This window comes from Lissotriton helveticus, chromosome 7 (genome assembly GCF_964261635.1).
Source record: "Lissotriton helveticus chromosome 7, aLisHel1.1, whole genome shotgun sequence".
Lineage (NCBI taxonomy): Eukaryota > Metazoa > Chordata > Amphibia > Caudata > Salamandridae > Lissotriton > Lissotriton helveticus.
In genome coordinates, this window is record NC_136068.1 from 350,302,273 (window position 1) to 350,324,905 (window position 22,633).

Consider the following 22,633-nt stretch of genomic DNA (forward strand, 5'->3'; position numbering starts at 1 on the left):
TTGCTGTCAGGGGAGAGGAGTTGGCCTAACGGCCAGGGCGCTCGACCTCGGACCTGGGGATCTGAGTTCGAGTCTCGGTAACGACGCCCAAAAAACTCCTGTGATTCTGGGCAAATCATTTAATCTCCCCGTGCCTAAAATGAATGCGTGTCCTCATGTAACGTAACTGGTGCTATGTAAAGCGCTCTGATACCTGATTCAGTTCGGGTCTAGTTCGCGCTATATAAAACTCTGGAGAGAAAAAAAACCAAAACTCTGAGAAAAGGAAAAGACAAAAGAAAAGGAAAAGACAAACGTCTGGCGCCACCTTAGGCATCACTTTCGACTGCAACAAGACTACAGTCCCAACCTTCACTCCCATTTTCTATCAAGCGGCAGTGGTTGAAAGAGACTAATCAGAAACTCTCTGCAGCAAAAGGCGTAATCAGCTTTCTAAAGGACCCTTGTCTCCTCTCTAAACCACTTAATTGTCTGTCTCATCCCTCCATCTTCAGGAATGTTAGCAATACACGTCCACTGTGTGGGAAAACAACCTCATCTCCACCTTGTGCAAAAATGCCACGTCGGGGTATTATCCAAAGTAGATCCCAGAGGCCTCCATTACTCTGGCTCTCTCTTATGCACAAGGCACGAGTCCTGCAGGCTACATACACAATCAATCACAACATAGACTTGGGATGCTAGCGCTCCAATCTGGGTTAGCACATTCAAGTAGAAGACACAAGCGGGCCAGTAGGCCTCCAACCCAAGGCCCGGTCACAACTATGGATTTACAAAACACAGTACGCTAGCATCACCGCTCTATGTATTAAACCCATGGCAGGTACATAGTCCACTCTCTGTGCAGTGTTGGCAAGCGTGCTGTGCCTTCTAGGTAACAGGACAGTTCCAGAACCTCACTCATGCCATGTCAGTGGACATGCCTAGGGTTCAGCACACTCTCGATTAGTGTGAGGCTGCAGCCAAAATCAAAAGCTAGGATACCAGGCACATTTGGGCATTTAGAGCAAAGTCATATGAATGTACATCTTTCAGGAAACCTTCCTGTCCAATGCTTCATCTCAGAGTGTTTGTATTGAACAATTATGTGAATGCTTTGTTGCTAAAATTAAGTCCAAGCTAGTGACCTGGTGAACTAAACAGATAACAGTACGGAGTAGAAAAGATGTTCTGTATTGTATAAGTGTACGATATTGTGAGGCTTGATCTAATTTTAGACCACTTCTTTTACATGAGCATGAACTGTCTCTCCAAACAGAAAAGACAGCTTGCTTGCAAAAAAATATTTGTTGCTGTGCTGGGTGAGGTAATACCATCTTTGTACAAGAAGTTCTCGGTCTGCCTCCGGTGGAGTGATTGCGTTTCAGGGTCCATTGTAGAGGGCTACTCTCTGCCTTCAATCTTGGTGCTCAGGCTAATAGGCTGCGAAAAGCAGCTGCAGCAAAAACACTCATAACGTGGGACATTTTTATACAGACAACCAGAAAACTTGTGCCTTTTCTGCTGGATACAGCTTTTGATGTGCCTACTCACAGCTGTGGAACGAGTTGCCCGAAAAGTAATAGGAATCCTTATAATTGACTTCCAGCTTAACTAAAGAGGAGCAAGGCACACCATGAATATATTATACAGTTGAGTCACCGTCCTCTACCTAATCTGTATATACAAATTGTGTTGAAGGTTGTAGATTGGCTGAGCATTTGATTTGAGTCTGACATAAGATGACTTCATTCGAAAATTGTACACTAGAAATGTTGTCATTTGTATGTTACTACCTTAATTCATGCAATTATATTTTTTGCAGGGTGAATCTTTTCTGGATTCACATGTTGTGCATTTTTCCGCCTTCTAGTGGTTGGGTCCTGAATTATCTACTTTTTTTTATAGTCCTTCTATTTTTGTTGCTTGGTGTCCAGAGTCAACTTATGGCCTGGAATGAGCCACCCCATTTGGTGCTTCCTTTGACATTTTCGCCCTCCCCCCAAAGCTCCCCCATTGGTTGCCGTGTTCAGATTCTTTTTTTCCACCATTGGGTCTGGATGCTTGGCTGAAGGCTCTCCAACATGAGGAAGGAAAAATTTGAGAAATTTCGCAATTAAACTAGTGTTCAGGGTATGGTACTTTGCAAAAGGATATTAGTCGCAAGCTGACAATGTGTACTGTACATGGGAATTGAAATATTGGGTAAGTAAGTACAAGACAATGGTTTGGCCTTTTTTGTAAGCACTCTCATTTGAATGAGCCGAGGGGCAGCACAGACAAATAGTGGTTCTCCTAGAATCACACGTCAGCCATGCTTGACAGCAGAGACTAGAATTCTGGTTTTTGCTCTTCAGTCAACCTTGTGATTGGTCAGACCACCACATTATCACCTTCTTCATCAATGAAAAGGTTAAACCTGGCTCGGCTCAACCCACCAAATCGAAGATCTGGAAAAGGGACATGAAGAACCTTAACCACAACTCCCTGCCTCCCCACCTCACCAATAGCCTCCTTCCCCCTCCTGGCACCTCTGATGTTCAATCACTGACTGACCACTACCTCGACTCTATGAATTCAATAATCAATGAAGCCGCCCCACTGCAACTAAAGAGAGTCTCCACCAAGATCTCGAAAACTTGGTATGATGGCAGACTCAACGAAGACAGGCGTGCTATGCGAATGGCAGAACGCACATGGAGATCTGTCCCCTCATCACGGCATCGCAAAATACTTAAGAGCAAGAGAAATGCCTACTTTAGGAAAATAAAGCACGCAAAATCTGATTTCTTCAGCCTTCAGCTGGACCAAGCAAAAAACAGACCAAGAAAGCTGTTCGAACTAGTCAAAACTCAAACCAAGACGCAACCCCTACTATCAAACGACACAACAAACAACATCCCACACTGTGAAGCCTTTTCTGCTTTCTTTAAGCTAAAGACCGACAACATAAGGAGTGACCTCCTTAATGATGTAAGACGATACCCGAGCATCACCAAAATGCCCGACACCCAACCTAAAATTAACGCTTCCTGGTCCTCTTTCGACACCTATTCTGAAGAAGCAATACACAAACTGCTCGGCACCTTGAAGCCTTCTAATCACCTCACAGACCCACTACCTGCCAATGCTGTTAGAGACTTCATCCCCGTTCTTCTCCCACTCTGGACTAAAATCATTAACAGCTCCCTTCAGCAAGGTCTCATTCCAGACTCCCTCAAAGTGGGGCAAGTCACGCCCATACTCAAGAAACCTACAGCTGATCCGGCTGACTTAAACAACTACCGCCCTATCACCAATATCCCCACTCTGGCCAAGCTGTTGGAAAAATGTGTGCAACTCCAACTAACAAAACACATTGACCAGTTCGAACTCCTCGACCCTCATCAATCAGGCTTCCGAGCGAAACACAGCACGGAAACGGCCATGACACACATAATTGATGACGCCCTCCAAATCCTGGATCACAACGACTCCTGCCTCCTCATTCTCCTGGACCTCTCCTCAGCATTCGACACGGTCAAACATGAGAACCTATTAGAGCTCCTAAATACCAGAATGGGCTTATCCGGAACTGTGCTCAAATGGTTCACTTCCTTCCTACACAACCGATCCCAGAAGTTCAAGACAAACAACGTGCGGTCCTCTCCAGTGCCAGTAGATTTAGGCGTCCCACAAGGATCTTCCCTCTCACCCACGCTGTTCAACCTCATCATGGAACCACTCGCTACCCTGCTCCAGGCATCCAATGTACACTTCCACATGTATGCCGATGACACTCAACTTTACCTAAAGGTACAATCCCCGGAAGATATCAAACTTCTGAACTGCACACTTAGGAACACCCAATCTTGGTTGGCCGACAATCACCTCAAACTAAATGCGTTGAAAACTGAGTTCCTCCTGATATCACCCCCTGCGAAAATTACCACCACCCAAATATGGCTCAATCACCTAACAGCATTCAATGTCAAACCCACCGTAGTGGACTCTGCGAAATCCTTAGGCATCACACTTGACGCAAAGCTCAATATGCAACAGCACATTAGCAAAGCAACGAAAGGAGCTAACTTTCAAATCAACACTTTGAGGAAACTCAAACCCTTCCTCCGAGCCAAGGACTTCCAAACTGCTGTACAAGCACTAGTCATCCCCCGCATAGACTATGGAATTGTGGCCCTCAGCGGTCTCCCTCAAGCAACAACAGCACCCCTAAGAGCCTCCCTAAATGCTGCCGCGAGACGCATTTCGGGCTCAAGGAAACACTCTCATATAACCCCTGACCTGAAATCCCTGAAATGGCTTCCCCTCGAAGCCAGAATACAATTGAAAATTGCGGTTATGACACATTCAGCCATACACCACAAGGCTCCCACCTACCTCACTCAAAATTTGACTATATCAGGAGGTTCGAGATCCAATAGAAGTACTAAAAGTCTGCTCCTGAAACCTCGCAGATTCCGTAAGGAAAAAACCTACAAACGCTCCTTCTCAGGAATGGCACCCAGGATCTGGAATGCACTCCCTCCTGAAACGAGGATTATCTCCTCCACTGTACTCTTCAAGAAAGAAGTGAAAGCCATCCTTATGGCCAAGTTTACCTGATCCTCACTGTTGCTGCTCAGAGACTTTGCACTGATCTTGTAACGTTGGATACTTAATGATCCAATAACTTTCTGTTCATGACCTACTGACCTCTTTTGCAGTTGGATCAAAGACTCTGCACCGTCCTATAGTATTGTCTTTTGAGGGTTTACTGGTATCCACTGATCTCTATGGCAGCTGGATCAGAGTCTCTGCACCGCCCTATCCTAATGTCTATTTGAATGTTTATTGTTATCTCTAGACCTGTATTGTAGCTAGCTCAGACTCAGCACCGTCTTATATTTTTGTCTATTTGAGTGTTCTCTGCTATTTCATGATCTCTATTCTAGTTAGATCAAAGACTCTGCACCGCCTTATTTTACTGTCTATCTGAGTGTTTACCTGTATCTTATTGGCACATGATTGTTATCCTATTATGCTACAGTTCACTATACTGTACCCAATTATTATGTCTACTCACCCTCCTGTTGCCCACTCCCCCCCCTTGTGAAGCGCTCTGATATCTGTTAAGATCTTGTTCGCGCTATATAAAACTTTGAATAAATAAATAAACAAACTGTTTAGTCAGTATACCATATCTTCTCCTTAGTAAGTGTGGGTTACCTATGTTCGAGAATCTTATAGGTGAAATCACACTGGGTACTTTTGGTAGGAATACATAGTTTTATAAAAACTAAGGTTGTGCTAAAAGAACAAATGTTTGACAGAAAGCCATGCAATGTCAGGTCCTCCTCATTTTTCAAGTTTTCTACCATATTGCATTTATTATGTTTTTAAACCGGTTCATGGCATAAAACAATGATCTTAGGGTTCTGGGGCAGGCTGTTTTTGTAGATAATGGGCTAGCAATGTAATTGTGTACTGAGTAAACGTGTATAATATATAGATATTTCAAGAGGATAAAAACTTGCTTCAATTTTGTATCCTTGCTCTCATGACTTTAACACCTGACTGTCTTATTGTTTTTAACAGATGGAGGTTCCCTTTCTTGAGAGGTGAGTGCCTTAACTTTTTTCCTGTTTTTGTACTTCGTGTCTTGCGATGTGCAATATTATTTTCTGAATTGCATTGTTTGTATTTTCCACAAATGATTGCGTGGTCTGGGCTGTGCAAACTACACTTGCCCTTAGTGTCCCCTGAAAGGCTATTTTCATGCAAGCATCTGTACTTTCTTCACCAGCCAGTCATTCTGACAACACATGACTGCTTAATTATTGCTCTCTTAGAATGTACTGGACTTTCTTCACACCTTGTATTGACTGTTTATCATTTGTGTCATTACCTTGCCTTGGATACCATCTACATAGAAACTAGTCACAATGTGGAACTCTGCTGGGTAAATCAACTTGTTTGATCCTAACAATCACATTGTCAGAAAACGCATAAAGAAGGAACATCTTGTCCATAAGTGAGACACTTCATCTGCACACTTATTACAGAGGTACTTGATTCATTAGACTCATTTTCCATTGATCATCCGAGATCCTCAAAACTATTGCTGCTAATTCTCCCCTTCCTCCACCGACTGCTCTTGGCCTTCGGCCGCATGGTCACTAATGGCCCAGTTTTAAAGCCGCATTGAAAACATCAAATCCTTTTAATCATTCCTTGAATGTTTTTTTCAGATTTATTTCCTAAACGTCTTCCACTGTTGAAATAAGTGTTTCACCCCCTGAGACTACAGGGTTGAGAGCTTGTAGGGACTATTACTAACAGATGTATGAAAAATCCCCACGTGGTGGTCCTTTGGTGTTTGGGATTAGCACGTGACTCCAAGGCTTGAATGACTGCACCCAGATGAATTTGAAAGCCATTCGAGAACGTGAAGTAAAGCTCTATGTGGCACAAGACTACATGCAGGTCCTGTTCCTGGTTGAAATGGAGTGTGTGGACACACTCCCAAAGTCATTCCCTCAGCAGACCTTCTTCATGGTCAAAATCTTCGAGTATGTAAAAAAACAACATAAGAAGTCCAAACAGGACTCCACCCTATCCTGCCACTCATTCACAAGAGAAGGCGCAAGTGAGTCATTGTGTTCCAGGTCTCTCTCCCGTTTCAACGAGGAGCTGATTCCAACCTAGGTCTTGAAGTACCCCGAGTTAACAGGTGCATCAGCGATTTTGCTGATGACATAAGCGATGTCGCAAACTTCAAAACCTTGAGAGAGGCAATGCTGTGCATCTTCTGCATGCTTTCAGCTCCCTCTGTAGTTCCTTTGGGCCCCAATGATCCACAGTTCCCTAAAGTTGGGTTGCTGCTGGCAGATTTGCCCTTGGGTCCGTCTGTGTCCCTTAAACCCACTTCCAGTTCTACACCGGAGTCTGAGACGACTTCGGGTCCAGTGCCAAAATCTGCACTGGTCTCTTGGACATCTCTGCCAGCACCGGAGGAGGAGCGACAAAATATCATGGTGCCTGACTCAAAGCCGAATTGGTCTCGACCGAGACCATGAGCAGATCCTGATGAGGCGCAGTCCTTACCCAATCCCTATGACTCGTACACTATACAATTACCATGCAGTGCAGCAAAGACTTTTTGACTCCAACTCAGACCAGTGTCAGCCAAATGAAGACAGCAGTGGGGTGTTAGGGAAGAGTTTTCCTCTCCCTGTGGTAAGGGTAACTGGTATATAAATCTACAGGATGCCAGTGGGTTGAATAACTTCACTCGATACAGAGTAGATTTGCCCACTGGTACAGCAACTGAGGAAAGTACATCCTCTGTGACCGTGATTAGTAGAGCTGCTGAAGTCCTTTACCTCTACCCACCAACTAAGGAGGTAACAACTAATGTTCTTACTGAGATCCTTCAGCCTGGCTATGCTAGTACCAAACCTTTTCTACCCTTCAATGAGACCCTCACTGAAGACATCTGGGCAAAGCCATGTCTGGCCCTTTGGTCAGTTGCCAGGTTGTGCGCTGCAATAGACCAGCACCAGGCACCCCTGATGTTTTTTAACCCAGCATCCTACTCTTGAGAGTTTGGTGGTGCAAGCGCCCACTAGCAAAGTGTACCCTAACACCTTTCTGACTACTACTCCTGACAGAGCCCAAACCTATGGAAACGCTTGGCAAGAGAATGTGTTAATCTGCCTCCTAGGATTTTACACTCATGCACTCTGGGACATGGTTAGTGAGATCTTACCTGCAGTCCCACAAGAGTTGCAGGCTTCCTTGGCCCAAACCAATTAGGATGGCCGGGATGTGGATAAGTTTGTCATCCACACAGACCTAGACACCACTGAATGTCTTGGAACATCTATCGGGACAAGCTTGGTGCACTGGTGCCACTCATGGGTGAGATCTACAGGTTTTTAAGGGGACATCCAGGCATCCCTACTAGACATGTCTATAAATGGGTCCTACCTGTTCGGCAAAAAGGCCGACTCAGCACTGCAACATTTTAAAGAGGGCTGCGGCATGCTCTTTGGACCTTTTAGTAACAGCCCAACAATCTCCACCAGCAGTTATATACTTTTCATTGATATGCTAAGAGATTGATGTATTGACAGCATCATACCCCACTGCCCACACAACTGGCCTCCAAGGGTTTTTGCATTGGGGCTATGAGCCCAACAGACAGAAACCAGGCATGTGTCCCAATACCCCACACCTCTTGCAAGGTGGAGTAAAGTTGGAGCAGAGTAGCAATGTGCCTTCTATTGTTACTCAGGTGCACTGCTTTTTCAGTTTTCTGATCCAATAGTGCAATCATTGGGATAGTCACAAGGTGAAAAATCTGTGGTTGGAGAGTCCACCAGAAGAGCGTTACTGATGGTAAGTAACTTCTTCTTTTCTCTTTTTTTTTTATTTCCCTCCCTCCCCTGATTTCTTACCCCTTTGGGGTTTGTTCACCACCCTGCTGCCCCAGGGCCTGCTTGCCCCGCCATTGCTTTGTCCGATTCCTGCTGCTAAAATAAAAAGAAGCTGGACATCTTTCGAATATTTTAGCACTATTTCAAGAGCACACTCGTGCGTCTGAATGCGTGCACGCACAGCATCATTGTGGCAAGTTTTTTCTTATGCTTTATGAAAAACGATTCCAAGGTGGCCACCCATGTGTATGAATGTTGAACACACGCTGAAGTCATCTTGAATGTTTTTTTGCCATAAACAATGTCTGATCCAATGCTGTATTTCCATCAAAGCTATGCTTTAATGGATAGTGTGGGGGTATATATAGGGCTTGGTCCTGGTTTTCACTGTGTATTGCAATGATTCCTCTTAAGGGGCATTGCACTCACTCAACTTAGGGAATTGTCTTGATGGTCATTGTCTCGTATTGTACAGTGTCACTGTGAGCCGTTTCACTGATTGCCAACATGGGGCATTTCTGTGGTGGCACTATGGGGCATTTTGCCATCACGAGTATTGTGATGATAGCTTTTTATGGGAGATTGTATTAATTTTCAAAGGGGGTGTAGGAGGCTGGCTCTTTATGTGATATATCAATAATCTGATGCACCCTGTAAAGTGTCCAAGGGCTCCTTCATGAGTGGACAGGGGCTAGCAATGCAATTCCAAAATGCTGTATTAGGGAGCAGAGTGGTTGAGCAGCCTTAGGCTCAACACAGCGGAGTGCAAGACATTTTCAAATATACATAGTGATCAATAAATGACACACATGAATCGAAGAAGATCCACACCAACCTATAAAAATAGCAAGTATCTTTATATATGTTTAGGCATCCGAGAAAAATCGTCCAGTGTGGTTTCTTTTTAAATATAAATTCTTTTCATTTTAAAAAGTAGACACATTGCATTTTTTGAGTTTTGCAATGTTATCCTATGTAAGGAAGAACAAGTTCTCTAAACGGGTATATTACAGCGACTTACAAGACCAATCTCCAGGAGTTAAGGTGAGTGGTGGGCAAGTTCCAAGGCAGCTCCAAAAATACACCACCAGCGGCTCGAGGACGGCCAGGTGCAGGGTGCAAACCAGTGTCGGGAGCCCAGTGTATTTCACAGGAGATTGGTCACTTCGGAAAGATCCTGCAGGCTCTGGCCAGGAGGCCAGTCGGGCTGAACCAGCAGGTTGGTTCAGGCCATGCAATGCTCGGGGATGGGGGATACACATTTGGGTCTCTTCTCTAAGGCCCAGAAGCCACGGGTAAAGGGGTGTCCTTAGGCGACAGTTTTTTCCTTACCTGAGCGGTCACGGTTGAGGGGGTCTTTGTGCATAGGCTGCAGGCGACGTTGGGGTGTCCAGGAGGGGTAAAACCATGATGGACTCGAGCTCTGGAGGGCTGGAGGACCTTGTAGCCACCTGTGGCCCACTTCAACTCGGGCTGGAGGCGACGGGAGCAGTAGTGACTACGGGGTGTTTTTTGGACTTTCTTCAGAATAGATCCGCTGTTCACAGGAGGCCTTGAGTCTTTTTTGAAGGCAGGCAGTCCTTCCAGGTTTCTGGAGTCAACAGCTGCAGAACAAGTCAACTTTGGGACAGTTTTCGTAATGGGATGCAGACAGGCTGGCAGGGTTGGTACCAGGCCAGCTGCTTCTTCTCTCATCTCTGCTTTTGCGGCTCTTTGGTGTCCTCTGTCTTTTTAGGTAATCTGGATCTGCTTCTCTGGTGCCAGGGTTTCCCCTAAAAAAATGAATTTAGGGGCTTTAGAGGTTTGTAGGATAGTAGTCAATGGTCTACTGACCCTTGTGGGCACTATGACCCCCATATGACCCCTTCCTGTGGGGAGTGGGCATAACCCTGTCCCAGAATTTCTCAGTATGCTATTACAAAGATGGCTACTTCTGAAACGTCGTATCCACCTCACAGTAGCCCACCTTAGGGGTGGTACTAGTCTGGAGGTGGCACGCCTACCTGACTAGCTAATTTTCCTGCCTGTCCAGGTGCCAAGGGGTTCCTAGACAAAGGGGGGCTTGAGCCAGTTTCACATTCCAAAGGCTGCAGCTTTTTGAACCTTGATGGCCCAAGGAGGCTAATCAACAGGTCATCCTGTGGGTGGGGGTGTTACACCCTCTTCCTGGGCAGGCTTTTGTTCTGGGTCTCCTGAGAGCAAAAAAATCTCACCCCAGGAGGTCAAAACAGCATCTCAAGTGACAGGCTGCAGAAACCAGTCAGCAAGAACACCAGAGGCTGGTAGGTTTTCAGGGGGTACCTCTAAGGTGCCCTCTGGGTTCATGTTTTGGTAAATCCAACTCTAGCATCATCGTGGGTTTATCAATTTGAGATGTTTGATACAAAAATCCCTATTTTCAGTAAAGCCACAATGTAGCCGGAGAACTGCAACAATACCCCAGTTTCCTACAGTGGGAAATTGCGCTTATGTCCACTCTGGAGCATTACGCTGATGGCCTCTATCTCACTCTTCACTGATGTCCTTTATAAGGTATTGCACTGATGATCATTATGGGGCCTTGAGCAGATTATTTGTGGTCGGAGGTATGACATTGTTTGATGGTCCTTATTACCATGGTTACTTTGTGACACATGTTCACACTGGTCTCTGTAGTCCTGGGCCCAGTGGTTAGTCCGGAGACATTGGGATGGATTCTGGTTCCTGCTAAGGAGTATTACGCTGAAGGTTAGAAAGAGAGTTTAGTTCCAAGGCAGATACCACCGTAGGATTCCAGAGGTCACTCCAGCACACTGTCACTTTTTATGGCATCACATGTCTGCTTATATCACTACACCATGGAGTACATTCTAGGGCACACTGCCACTTGATACTTGGACAGTTTCTGCTTTCAAAAGCTCTGATCAAAGTGAAAATGGCAAAGGGGAACATTAGGAGAAGGAGGGTGTATACATACACAACACTTACACATGCCCTTGGGGCAGCACTAGAAATTGGGGTTCCCATCCCATTTGTAAAAAGGGATATGGGTCGTTGTGATAATGTTGCTGGCATTGGCACAGTGAGCTACCACCACAGTACTCTAGGAGGTTTACTCTATCAAAACCCTGTGAGTAATCCTAATAGCTTTGTGAGGACTATTGCAGACTGGCAGACTGGGAGAGGACACAGTGCTGTGCAAAGAAGGTTTTCCTAGGGGAGCCTCTGCCTTCAGTCATGACTGGCTGTACCGAGGGGCATCACTCCAGGGCTTGCGCCAGCGAAGGCATGGTAATGAACTGCTCTACTGCTTTGTTTTGACACCTACTGCACATGGACCCTTGGTGATGTTGCTAGAGCACAACAAAATCAAGTGTGTCTCGTGGGAATATATTTCAACACGAACTCTTGGTAGGACGTAAGTAACCAGTCTGTAACATGTGCGTAGCGACACCCGTGGGCTGTTCCTTATTTAAATGAGTGATTGCTTATTCATCAAACTGTAAAAATCTTTCAGTTTTCATACCTGTTCTAAGGCATCATTCTGACTGTGGTATATGTTATTGTTTTCATAACATATTCTTTTCCTTTTTTTTCTGCTCTCTAGAAGTGCAGGGAGACCAGACCTTGGGAAAGTGACCCTACTGGACTTCCAGGCCTTTTTACTGGAATACCAAAAGGTAAAGAAAGCTGCATTTCCATTCTAGCATGCAACCCCCAACAAACACACTACTTGTTGGGTCCAATGACCTCGCTACATCCTTCAAACTTTCAAATGCAAAAGTTATTAGATGATGTTGTTCTGGCTGCAGTCGCCTTCAATAACAGATGTCCTTTTATAAACATATTTGTTTTATAATACTGTTTTTAACTTATTGTTCTACTGTGTCGAATGAGTGTGCCCGAGATATGCTGCTGTTATTGACTGTATCCTTTCCACCTTTTGTTATTTTTAAATGGCTTTAGTGATTGATACTTGGGAGCTGAGGACATCTACCTTTTAGAAAAAGAAGTCACTCTAGTCGGCTTTCTCAACTAGTGCAGCCAAATTCAGGTTGACGTCTGATCCGTGTCCACACCCAAAATCCACCATTGTAATGACTGTGAGCGATGAGCGCTTCTGCAGCGCTCAAGCAATTTATGTAAAACTTACAGGCTGGCGCACAGGCTGGGATTTCATGTGCAGCTTAAAAAGCATGTTGCTAGTGATTTACAAACATAGACTTTTTAAAGTGCATGCAGAATCGCCATCTTGAAAGTGGCTTGTTAGCATTTTTCATGATTTTTTAATTAAAGGTTTTTAAGATCAATAGGATATATGTATTGGATCCATATTCAATACACCCCCCCCCCTCCAATAGTCCAATTTTTTTCTTAGATCCAGAAACATGGACCTCTATTATTTGATGTGACTTGTGCCATACGTTTATTAACATTGGATCTGCCAAATATTCCGCTATCAAGTCAGTATTTAAACTGATTTATTCAAACTGGCTTATACAACCATCTACCACTATCTTATGCTACCTCTGAGAAACTAAATACATTCAGTGTACAATACCACATATGTCTTCATATTACATTTCTATTCTCCTAACTATATATATTTATTTTAGCCACAGATTCATTGATGTTGCATTTAGTGGGATGCTGGTGTTATGAAAACAAACACTCACTTGGAAATCGCCCGACTCTCATAACCAATTGGTCATCTTTAAATTTTCTGCTGGACACACCAGATATTCAGCTGGTTGTATAAGTGTTTTTATGAGAGTGGTTTGGTGAGGAGAATGAGATGGGGTTGGATTTACCACCACATTTGATATTCTGTCATAACGCATTCAGAATTCCATGACTTACCCAAGCATATAATTTGATGATGAGGTTATCCTGCCCTTGGTGCCAGTTTAACATTGAAGGCGTTGTCACTCTACAAATCTTCTATTTATTATTCAGCATCTTCTATATGTTATTCAGAACTGAAGTTGAAATCTCCTAAAAAGCTTGAGCGCTTCACAGGGTCAATAGATTACTATTTCGAGCTTTTGTTTTTTTAGGTCTCGTGGCGTTAACCGCGCGAAGCCAGAGACCTATTGTTAGCGACTCTGCTTTCCAGGAGACAAGACTGGCCACGTGCATGTGAAAGAGTCGGAATTGAGCGGGCCATGCGCACGCGAACACGCGTTCCATTGAGCAGCTTATGGTTCCCTTCCAATGCGTGCTTAGAGAGACCGTGCTTTCACTTTGTTTAGGTTTCGTTTTTACTGCTGTCCAGATGGCTGAGAGTGCGCGGTTAGAGCGACAGTGTTGCCAGCTTTCATTTTCTTTGCACATACGCAGAGACATACACATACGCACACACACTAGCGCACATACTCGCACGCATACACACGAGCGCACAGAGACACACACCCCCGCCGCACACGCACAAGAGCACACGCACACACACACACCAGCGCGCACACCAGCGCACAGAGAAACCCCCCCCTCCCCCGCCGCCACCCCCCACTTCAACTAAGCCCCACTCACCTCACTCCGGACTTCAGCCGCCACCGCGGGGCTCTCCCTCGGGCATGGGAGCCCCGCGTCACCACTGCTCCTCTGGCCGGGCACTCCGTGGGCGCAGGCTTCCAGCAGAAACGGAAGTCCCGCCCCACGGCAGGTTTCGGCAGTCTATTCCTGCTTCCGCTCATTCCGCTCTCTCACCCTCGGGTCGCATGTCTGGTATGGGTTTTACCTTTTTTTTACAATAGCGATCGTTTTTTTATTGTTATTTATGTAATGCGAATTTGTATAGCGCGAACTTTACCCGAAGGTGTTGCTCGTTATTACTGGTTTGGCCCCAGAACAGCCTGATAGGGGGACATCTTTTTCAGACTGCTGAACATTTTGTACGTTGTGGGCTGAACTCTCCTCACGACCCGTGTGATGCTTCCAGAGGGCTCCTGCTGCGGGGCAAGAGGTGGAAGAGAGCCCGTGAGAGTGAAGCGGGGTCCGGCCTGTACTGCATGCATCCTCTCCCGAGCTTACTCCCGAGCTTAAACTTAAGCATGCAGCTAAGGCAGCAAAGTCTTTACATTGAGAAACTTCACTGCATTTATCCAGCCAGGTTGCCCCCAGTAAAAAGAAGGAAGCACCGTAACAGCTGTGAGCCCGTGCCTGAGGTGCATCATCAAAGCTGTGTAAATAACTGCGTCAGCCCCGTGCGTGAGGTGCATCATCAGAGCTGTGTGAATAGCAACTGTGAGCCCGTGCGTGAGGTGCATCATCAGAGCTGTGTGAATAATAGCTGTGAGCCCGTGCCTAAGGTGCATCATCAGAGCTGTGTGAATGATTACTGCGTCAGCCCCGTGCGTGAGGTGCATCATCAGAGCTGTGTGAATAATAACAGCTGTGAGCCCGTGCCTAAGGTGCATCATAGCTGTGTAAATAATAACTGCGCCAGCCTCGTGTGTGAGGTGCATCAGAACTGTGTGATAACTGCGTCAGCCCCCTGCGTGAGGTGCATCATCAGAGCTGTGTGAATAATAACTGTGAGCACGTGCCTGAGGTGCATCATCAAAGCTGTGTAAATAACTGCGTCAGCCCCGTGCGTGAGGTGCATCATCAGAGCTGTGTGGATAACAACTGTGAGCCCGTGCGTAAGGTGCATCATCAGAGCTGTGTGAATAATAACAGCTGTGAGCCCGTACGTGAAGTGCACCATCAGAGCTGTGTGAATAATAACAAACACAAACCGCTTCATGAGCACAGCAGGATTTTGGCCACAGTCAAGGAATGGCATAGTTCGATCAGCAGCGAAGGTATATGCTGATCGAACTATGCCATTCCTTTGATAAAAGGCGAGGACGCCTGAAACGCGTTAGGAAGACTGTGTCCAAAATCCTGCTGTGCTCATGAAGCTGTTTGTGCGATGCTGCCTGGTGAAATAAAACTTTAATCACGCTGTGAGTGGGTCTCCAACTGTGGGTGCTCTTACATTTGGAATATTAGCGGCCGACCCGGGTCGCGAAGAACCCCTCTCTGCTGAAGTGCGGGTCCGACGCAGGTACGATACCTATATATATATATATATATATATATATATATATATATATATATATATATATATATATATATATATATATATATATATATATATATATATATATATATCCATATCCTACTGGCGGTCGCCAGTAGGTAGTTATAGTTAGGATCGTTTTCCATAGGAAATCCGCAACATTCTATTGGGAATAACTTTGGCGCCGAATGAGGGATCTGCCTGTAATTTTCCTTAACTTTGCCTCGCTGCGCTCCTTCCCTGAAAGTTTCAGGGGGATCCGTCAAGCGGGGGCTGAGATAAAAGGGGGGTCCCAAAACGTGTTTTCCCCATGTTAATTTCCTTAGGGCGGTTGGACTCACTTTTAGCCCGAACGGCTGAATGGATTTCCACCAAACTTGGCAAAATTGTAGGTACTGGTACCCCGATGTGCCTTTGCTATGTCTCAAGATATATGCTCCAGTGGTTTTTACGAAAATTAACTTTGAAAAATATATATTGGGCTATATATATGTTAGAGCCCAAATGTAGCCCAATGTAGCCCAAAGATGGCCACCAGAGACAAAAAAAACAAATGTAGCCCAAATATCAGCCAGATGTAGCCCAACTATAGCCCAATGGCGGAATGTCCCAGAGTGTTCTAAAGAACAACTAGAGCGCTAACAGTCTTACTTATGACAAAAGTATGGCACACCTGAAGTCATCTTGATTGGAATAAAATGTTAATACTTAAAACATTCAATTTGCAAAGGGACAAAATGAGGGGGTTCATTTTGCCATAGAAATTATGATTAGTGCTGAAGAAAGAAAAATCAGGGCACATTTTGAGTGACTTCTCAAAACCTCTTATATTTCATTAAAAAAATTCTGATATGCAGTCTCCCAAGATGGCCACCAGAGACAAAAGAGCCCAAATGTAGCCCAAATATCAGCCAGATGTAGCCCAACTATAGCCCAATGGCGGAATATCCCATAGGTTTCACACCAGTTATAGTTAGGTGGAAATTTTACTCGCATAAAACCATTGAAATTCCCACGTTATAGTTAGTTGGACTCACTATAACTTGCGCGTGCAATGCACTGCTGATGAGGTCACATATTACATCACTCATGACATGGTCAGTGACATCACTCATGACATCACTGATGACTTCTCAAATGACATCACTGATGACATCATCCAGTGAATGTGTATCTTTCTGAAAAATAAATATTTTTTATATATGTATATCTAAAGGTTGATGGAAGAATAAATGGGTAAATAAATGTCTAAATGGATGTTTTTTTGTGTAAAATTGATTGGTTAACTGACTTATTAAATGTATCTTAGTGAATACATATATTAGCGAGTAATGTTTAAATATTTAAATATCTGTATCTGTGTCTCACTTTGTGTATAAGTGGCTGCATGGGTTGGTGAGTAGCTACATGAGTGTGTATATGGGTTATTAGTTGTTTTTTTGAGTATCAGTATCAGTGTCTGTATGGTTCGGTGGGGGATATTACTTAGAGCACAGATGCATGAATAAGTGACTTACTATTTGTATGTATTTTGAAGACAGCATGTGTGCAAGACTGTATGGGTGGATGATTGTGTGTATGGGTGGGTTAGTGAGTATGTGTTTTTATAATTGATTGTTTAAGAGAGTAAATATGTTTCCGTTTCTGTAGAAGTATGTGTAGTGGTGTGTATATAGCAGTATAATCAAGTAAATGGTTTTTTGATAGTTTATTTGCATGTGTGAATTTGTGTGTGAGTAACTATATGGATGAGTATTAGTGTGTAACAGGATGTATAGGTGCATGAGTACATATGATGAGTAAGTACATGCATGTGTGACTATATAGAACTGTTGGTGAATGAGTGGATGTGTATGTAGATGTTGGAATTACCTAATAAGTTGTTGTAATTGGTATTGGTTTCTCCTTTTTTAAGAAAATGTTAGTTTCTATTTTTGAATGTGTGTGTCAAAGGTTATTTTATGCTGATAGGAGGTCTGCCACTTTGTCACAAGGATGTTGTCATCAGTGATGTAATTTGAGATGTCATCAGGGATGTCATGAGTGATGTCACTGACCATGTCATGAGTGATGTAATATGTGACCTCATCAGCAGTGCATTGCACGCGCAAGTTATAGTGAGTCCAACTAACTATAACGTGGGATTTTCAATGGTTTTATGCGAGTAAAATTTCCACCTAACTATAACTGGTGTGAAACCTAAGGTTTTTTCAGTGAATATATATATATATATATATATATATATATATGTATACATGTATACATACACCAGAATCAATACAATCCAGTAAGTACATTTCGAGATAGAAATAGTTCAAGTTTTCAAAGGTCAACACTTCGTGTAATTTTCAGAAGCTGCAATGTTATCCTATGGGAGGAAAAACAAATACAGCATTCAGGTAGAGTACAACGACTTACAAGACCATTCCCCTGGACTTAAGGTGAGTATAGGGCAAGGTCCAACACAGTACCAAGAGGTCACACAGGGTGGCACTGGGGCGCCCGGTGAAGACGTGCAAAACAGCATTGGGTGGCCAATGTTGGTCTATGAGGCTCTGTCTTCATGAAAAGAGGCTGCAGGTTTAGACTGGGTGGCCAGTCTGGCTGAACCAACAGGGGAGCTCTGGCCTATCTATGCTCAGGGATATGGTTACACCCATGGTCCTCTTCTCCACGGGCCAGGGGAGACTGGTATCTTTAGGCGTCAGGTTTTCGTCACCAGGAGCACTTGCGGTCAAGGAGGCCTGCAAACATAGGATGCAGGCGGCGACGGTGAGTCCACAGTGGGCAAGTCCAAGTTGGGCTTTGTCTCTGAAGGGTGGGGGACCATGCTGGCACCTTTTCCCACTTCAGCTCTGGCTAGGCAGCACAGATGCAGTGGTGCTTTCTGGTGTATGGTTTTTGGCGGTCCGTAGTCCTCTCCGGTCTTTTTGGGTGCCAGCAGGATGCAGGGAAGCAGCTCTGCTGCTTCACTGGAGTTTTGGTTCCTGGGTGAGGTGCTGGCAGGTCTCCCAGGTTTTGGAGATGCAGCAGCTGTAGGACAAGTCATCTTTGGCGCAATTGTCAAAGTCTGCAGGCAGGCCTGCAGTGTTGGCGGCAAGTCATTTGCTGGACTTCTGTTCTTGTGACTCTTCACGTCCATCTTCTTCTTTCAGGTTGGCAGGATCTGATATTCTGGTACCAGGGGCTCCCCTAAATACTGAATTTAGGAGTGTTATGGAAGTGTAGGGTAGCAGCCAATGGGCTTCCTGCCCCAGTTCTCACTATTCTCGCTATATGACCACTTCCTGTGGGAAGTGAGGATAACCCTGTCCCAGAGTTCCTAAGTTTGCCAACACCAAGATGGCAGAATTTGAAATTGCGTCTTCACTTCAGGTAGACCCCCCCTAGGGCCGGAAGTAGCCTGAAGGTGAACTTGCTTCTGACAATTAATTTTCCTGCCTTGTCCAGGCGCTAAATGAGCCCTTGTCAAGGAGGGGTTGGCGTCCTCTTGTGTGAGGTAAGCCAGATTTGCATACCAAAGGCGGTGGGCTCTTTGAAGATCCATGCTAATTTGCAGGCTTCCTGGGGGAAGGGGGGGGGGTAAACATCTTATACCCTTGTAAGTCAGAAACTTGTCTAAGTTGGTAGGCTGGCTAAGATCAGTCCGTGAGCACACCAGTAGTTGGTAGGTTTTTAGGGGGCACCTCTAAGGTGCCCTCTGGGTGCATCTATTAATAAATCCATCACTGGGATCAGTGTGGGCTTATTAATATGAAATGTTTGATAAAAACATGTTGTGCACCCCTGTTCCTGCACAGTGTAGCATACATGCCTCACCATGCAGGAATGTGCTGCAGATGCAGTCACGGTGGCGGGCTACACGTTGGGCTCTCCTATGAGCCTAACAGCCCACTGCTGCAGCACCTCCTGCCATAGATTACATTCTGTAGTAGGGGATCTCTGTGTATAGTCATAATCTTGTGAATAGTCCCACCCATGTGCGGGACCCCGGAGCAATCGATATAGTCTCTTAAGTTGTCTTCCTCTGCAGTCCTGCATAGACACTTAAGAGAAAATCAAAGACAAATAATGCAGCCTAAAACTAAAAGGCTACATTATAATAATAATCCACATTTGTAAAGCGCACAATCACCCGTAAGGGTCTCTAGGCGCTGGGGGCCTTCGGGAAGATTAAGCAAGCTATTGCCCAGAGTCACATGGTGCTGGGCTAACCTGCCGCCGGAGCCGGGGATCGAACCCTGATCCCCAGATTCCAGCGTCAGTCGCCCTGGCCGCGGCGCCACACCACTTCATCTGGAAGTGAAAAAGGATAGCCAAATAATGTCAAAAATATACGCATTTTGTTAAGTTTCACACATAAAGAAACTCCCCTTCACAAAAATCCTTTGAAATGATAGAGAGGAAGGGTTGGACAGACAAGCCCCATAGGCTGCCATTATGTGCCTGGTCTCTGGTGAGTGCCTTTAAGGAACTCACCAGAGACCCTCTGTATCCCAGGATGCACAGCCAAAGTCCTTTTACTTCCAGTTCTTTTTTCCGGCTCCTGCTAGCAGGACCCTGGAGTATTGAGCTCTACCTTTTTGGGTATTACTTAAATTTTTGGCACTCTTCCAGAGTTTTAAGTGTTTAGCTCGACCTCTAGGGTCTTCCTCTTTCAGTTGCTGTGCTTTTTAGCCAGTTTTGCCACCGCTTTTTGTCGAAAATGCCACTTTATTCGACAAGTGCCCTGAGTGTGGTAGGAAGAAGGCAAAATCTGACCCCCACAGAGTATGTATACTCTGCTTCCCCTCCACCAATGCCCCTGACTCCTGTGACATTTGTCACTCTTTCTCCAGGAGGGCCCTGCGTGACAGGGAGAAGATTCGTCTCCAAGGCCTGGAGCAGAGGAGACACCAAGAACCAGGTGAGACTTCTGGGCATGGAGGGACTCTGTCATCGTCCTCTGCCCGTGCATCGGCCTCTGGGGGCTCCCCAGTCAAGAAAAGGCCCAGAAAAGGCACCGGTCCTGGTCGACGTCGATGGCTTCGACGTCGGCGTAGAGAGGTATGACCACCATATGCTCCCGGTCGAAGTGGCATCGCCGTTCGACCTCGAGGGTTAGGACGTCGAGACCTCGGACGAGGTAGACGTCGACACACCATCGACGTCGTGATGTGTCGCGAAGGCGCTCGCCGTCAAGACGACACCGCCGTTCGCCTTCAACGTCGACGCAAAGGTCGACGTCAAGGTCAGACAAGTCGACGTCGAGGAGTTCATCGATGTCTGGAAGATCGACGTCTAGAAAAGGGAAGTCAAAGAGGTTGACGTCATGGAGAGACAAATCGACGTAGAGGAGACGGTCAAGGCCCAGGACGGTGTCCAGTGCCTCGGTGGTTAGTCTATCATCTTCATCGGCGAGTTCCCGGTCGCGGCAGCACCGGCACTCGTCCGCAAAGTGGTCTGCCTCCAGAGCATCCTCCTCGAGGCCTGTTTGTAAGAAGGGGAGAGTGCTTAGGTCACCGGAATGTGATTATTCACGGACCTTTTCGCCCTCTAGTCCAAGGACTCCTACGCCTCCTACTCTTCGCCACTGCCTCCTAGGGAGCCTCCTCCTCCGCCTCCACCACCTCCGCCCCCTTCTTCACTGCCTCCCCGGCCTCCACAACCTGGGGTTCCGGCTCCGACTCCTCCGCTTCCGCCTCCTCCAAAGCCAGCGGTTCCTGCGAGACCCAGGAGGTCTAGGTCAAGGTCCAGAGGGAGGTATCACTCTCGCAGTGAGCGTCGCTCCTCGACAAGGTCCCGTCAAAGCCATCGGAGGGAAAGGTTTCGGTCCAGTCACACGGACTCTTCCAGTGACCGGAGGTATTCTCCCACGTTATCGGACCCTCCTCCTACAAGAGTGTCGCCTGTGGGCGACATTGTGACATTCCAGGATGTGCTGCTTAGGGGGGCAGCGAAGTTAGGGATCACATTGACGGTACCCACTCCTTCTACCTCTGTGATCTTTGAGACTTTGCATAAAAGACATCTCTCTTGCCCTTTGTTGCCTTTGGTGCCAGGACTGGAGGAACCGGCAATGGAGCTGTTTCTGACGCTGGCCTCGGTGAAGTCGGCGCCATCTTGACTTCAAAAGAAGTATAGCCCCCCGGATTCTGATCGGCGTTCTTGAGGTCAGATCCTGTCCCGGATTCTGTAATCATGACAGCGGCCAAGAAGCAGCATTCGACTGCACCTTCGTCTATGGTCCCTCCGGACAAGGAGAGCCGTCAGATGGACTCAGCTGGATGGAAAGTCTGCAGTACGGCTGGCACCTCGATGAAAGCGGCAAGTGCCTCGGCGCTCTTGGGTCGCTATGACCTCTCCTTGTGGGAGTCCCTGCAACAGTTTATTGAGCTCCGAGGTATTGGCGAGAAGACTTCCAGGAGATATTGAACGAGGGCATGATGGTCTCAAATTAAGTCATCAGCTCGGAGGCAGACACCTCTCGCCTGGCTGCTCATGGGTACTGCCATGGCATCAACTTGAGATGTCATTCCTGGTTGCGCCTTACCTCTCTTAAGCCAGAGGCGCAACAGAGGGTCGCGAATTTGGCATTCTTGGGATCGACCCTCTTCGGGACAAATGCAGATGAGGAAATGGCCTGCATGAAGGAGGAAGTAGAGACGCTGAAGGCTGTTGGTTTGGAGAAACCAAAGGAACAACAGAAGTCCTTCCGTCCTTTCCAGAGGCGGTATGGTTCCCAGAGGCGAGGGCAAGGTCGTCAAGCTGGCCAGCAGCAACAACAGCAGCAGCAGTACCAGCGCAGCCCTTCCAGAAGGGTCAGAGGGGCAGAGGCGGCCAGCAATCCTCCTCGGCGAACAAGGGCCCGGCCGGGTCTAAGCCCTGAGGAGTTACTTCCCCTCGTCTGTTACCCGCTCCGGTGGGGGGAAGCATACAAAATTACTTGGCAGAGTGGAGAAAAATTACTCTGGACAAGTGGGTGCTGAATATTGTTTGCAATGGATACAGTCTTCGTTTTGTCAGCCCTCCTCCAGCAATTCCACCGGTTCGCTCGCAGTACCAGCTGCGCGAGCTTCAAGCGGAGGCCGATACCCGGTTAAGAAAAAGGGCGATAGAAGACGTCCCTCTGTCTCAAAGGGGAAAGGGTCTATACTCAAGATTCTTTCTGGTACGCAAGAAGGACAAAAACGAGTTCAGGCCCATTCTGGAT

The 22,633-nt window shown here is 46.2% G+C and overlaps 1 protein-coding gene across 2 annotated transcripts in view; it reads left to right on the top strand.

Annotated features, from left to right (window-relative positions):
• The window catches only part of PLCG1 (phospholipase C gamma 1), a 595,860-nt gene that overhangs the window by 309,602 nt on the left and 263,625 nt on the right, over positions 1-22,633 (top strand). For both annotated transcript variants that reach the window (XM_078652159.1, XM_078652158.1), the window contains exons 7-8: positions 5,557-5,579; positions 11,986-12,058. In XM_078652159.1, coding sequence (XP_078508285.1) covers positions 5,557-5,579; positions 11,986-12,058 — 96 coding nt within the window. The remainder of the gene's footprint in view (positions 1-5,556; positions 5,580-11,985; positions 12,059-22,633) is intronic.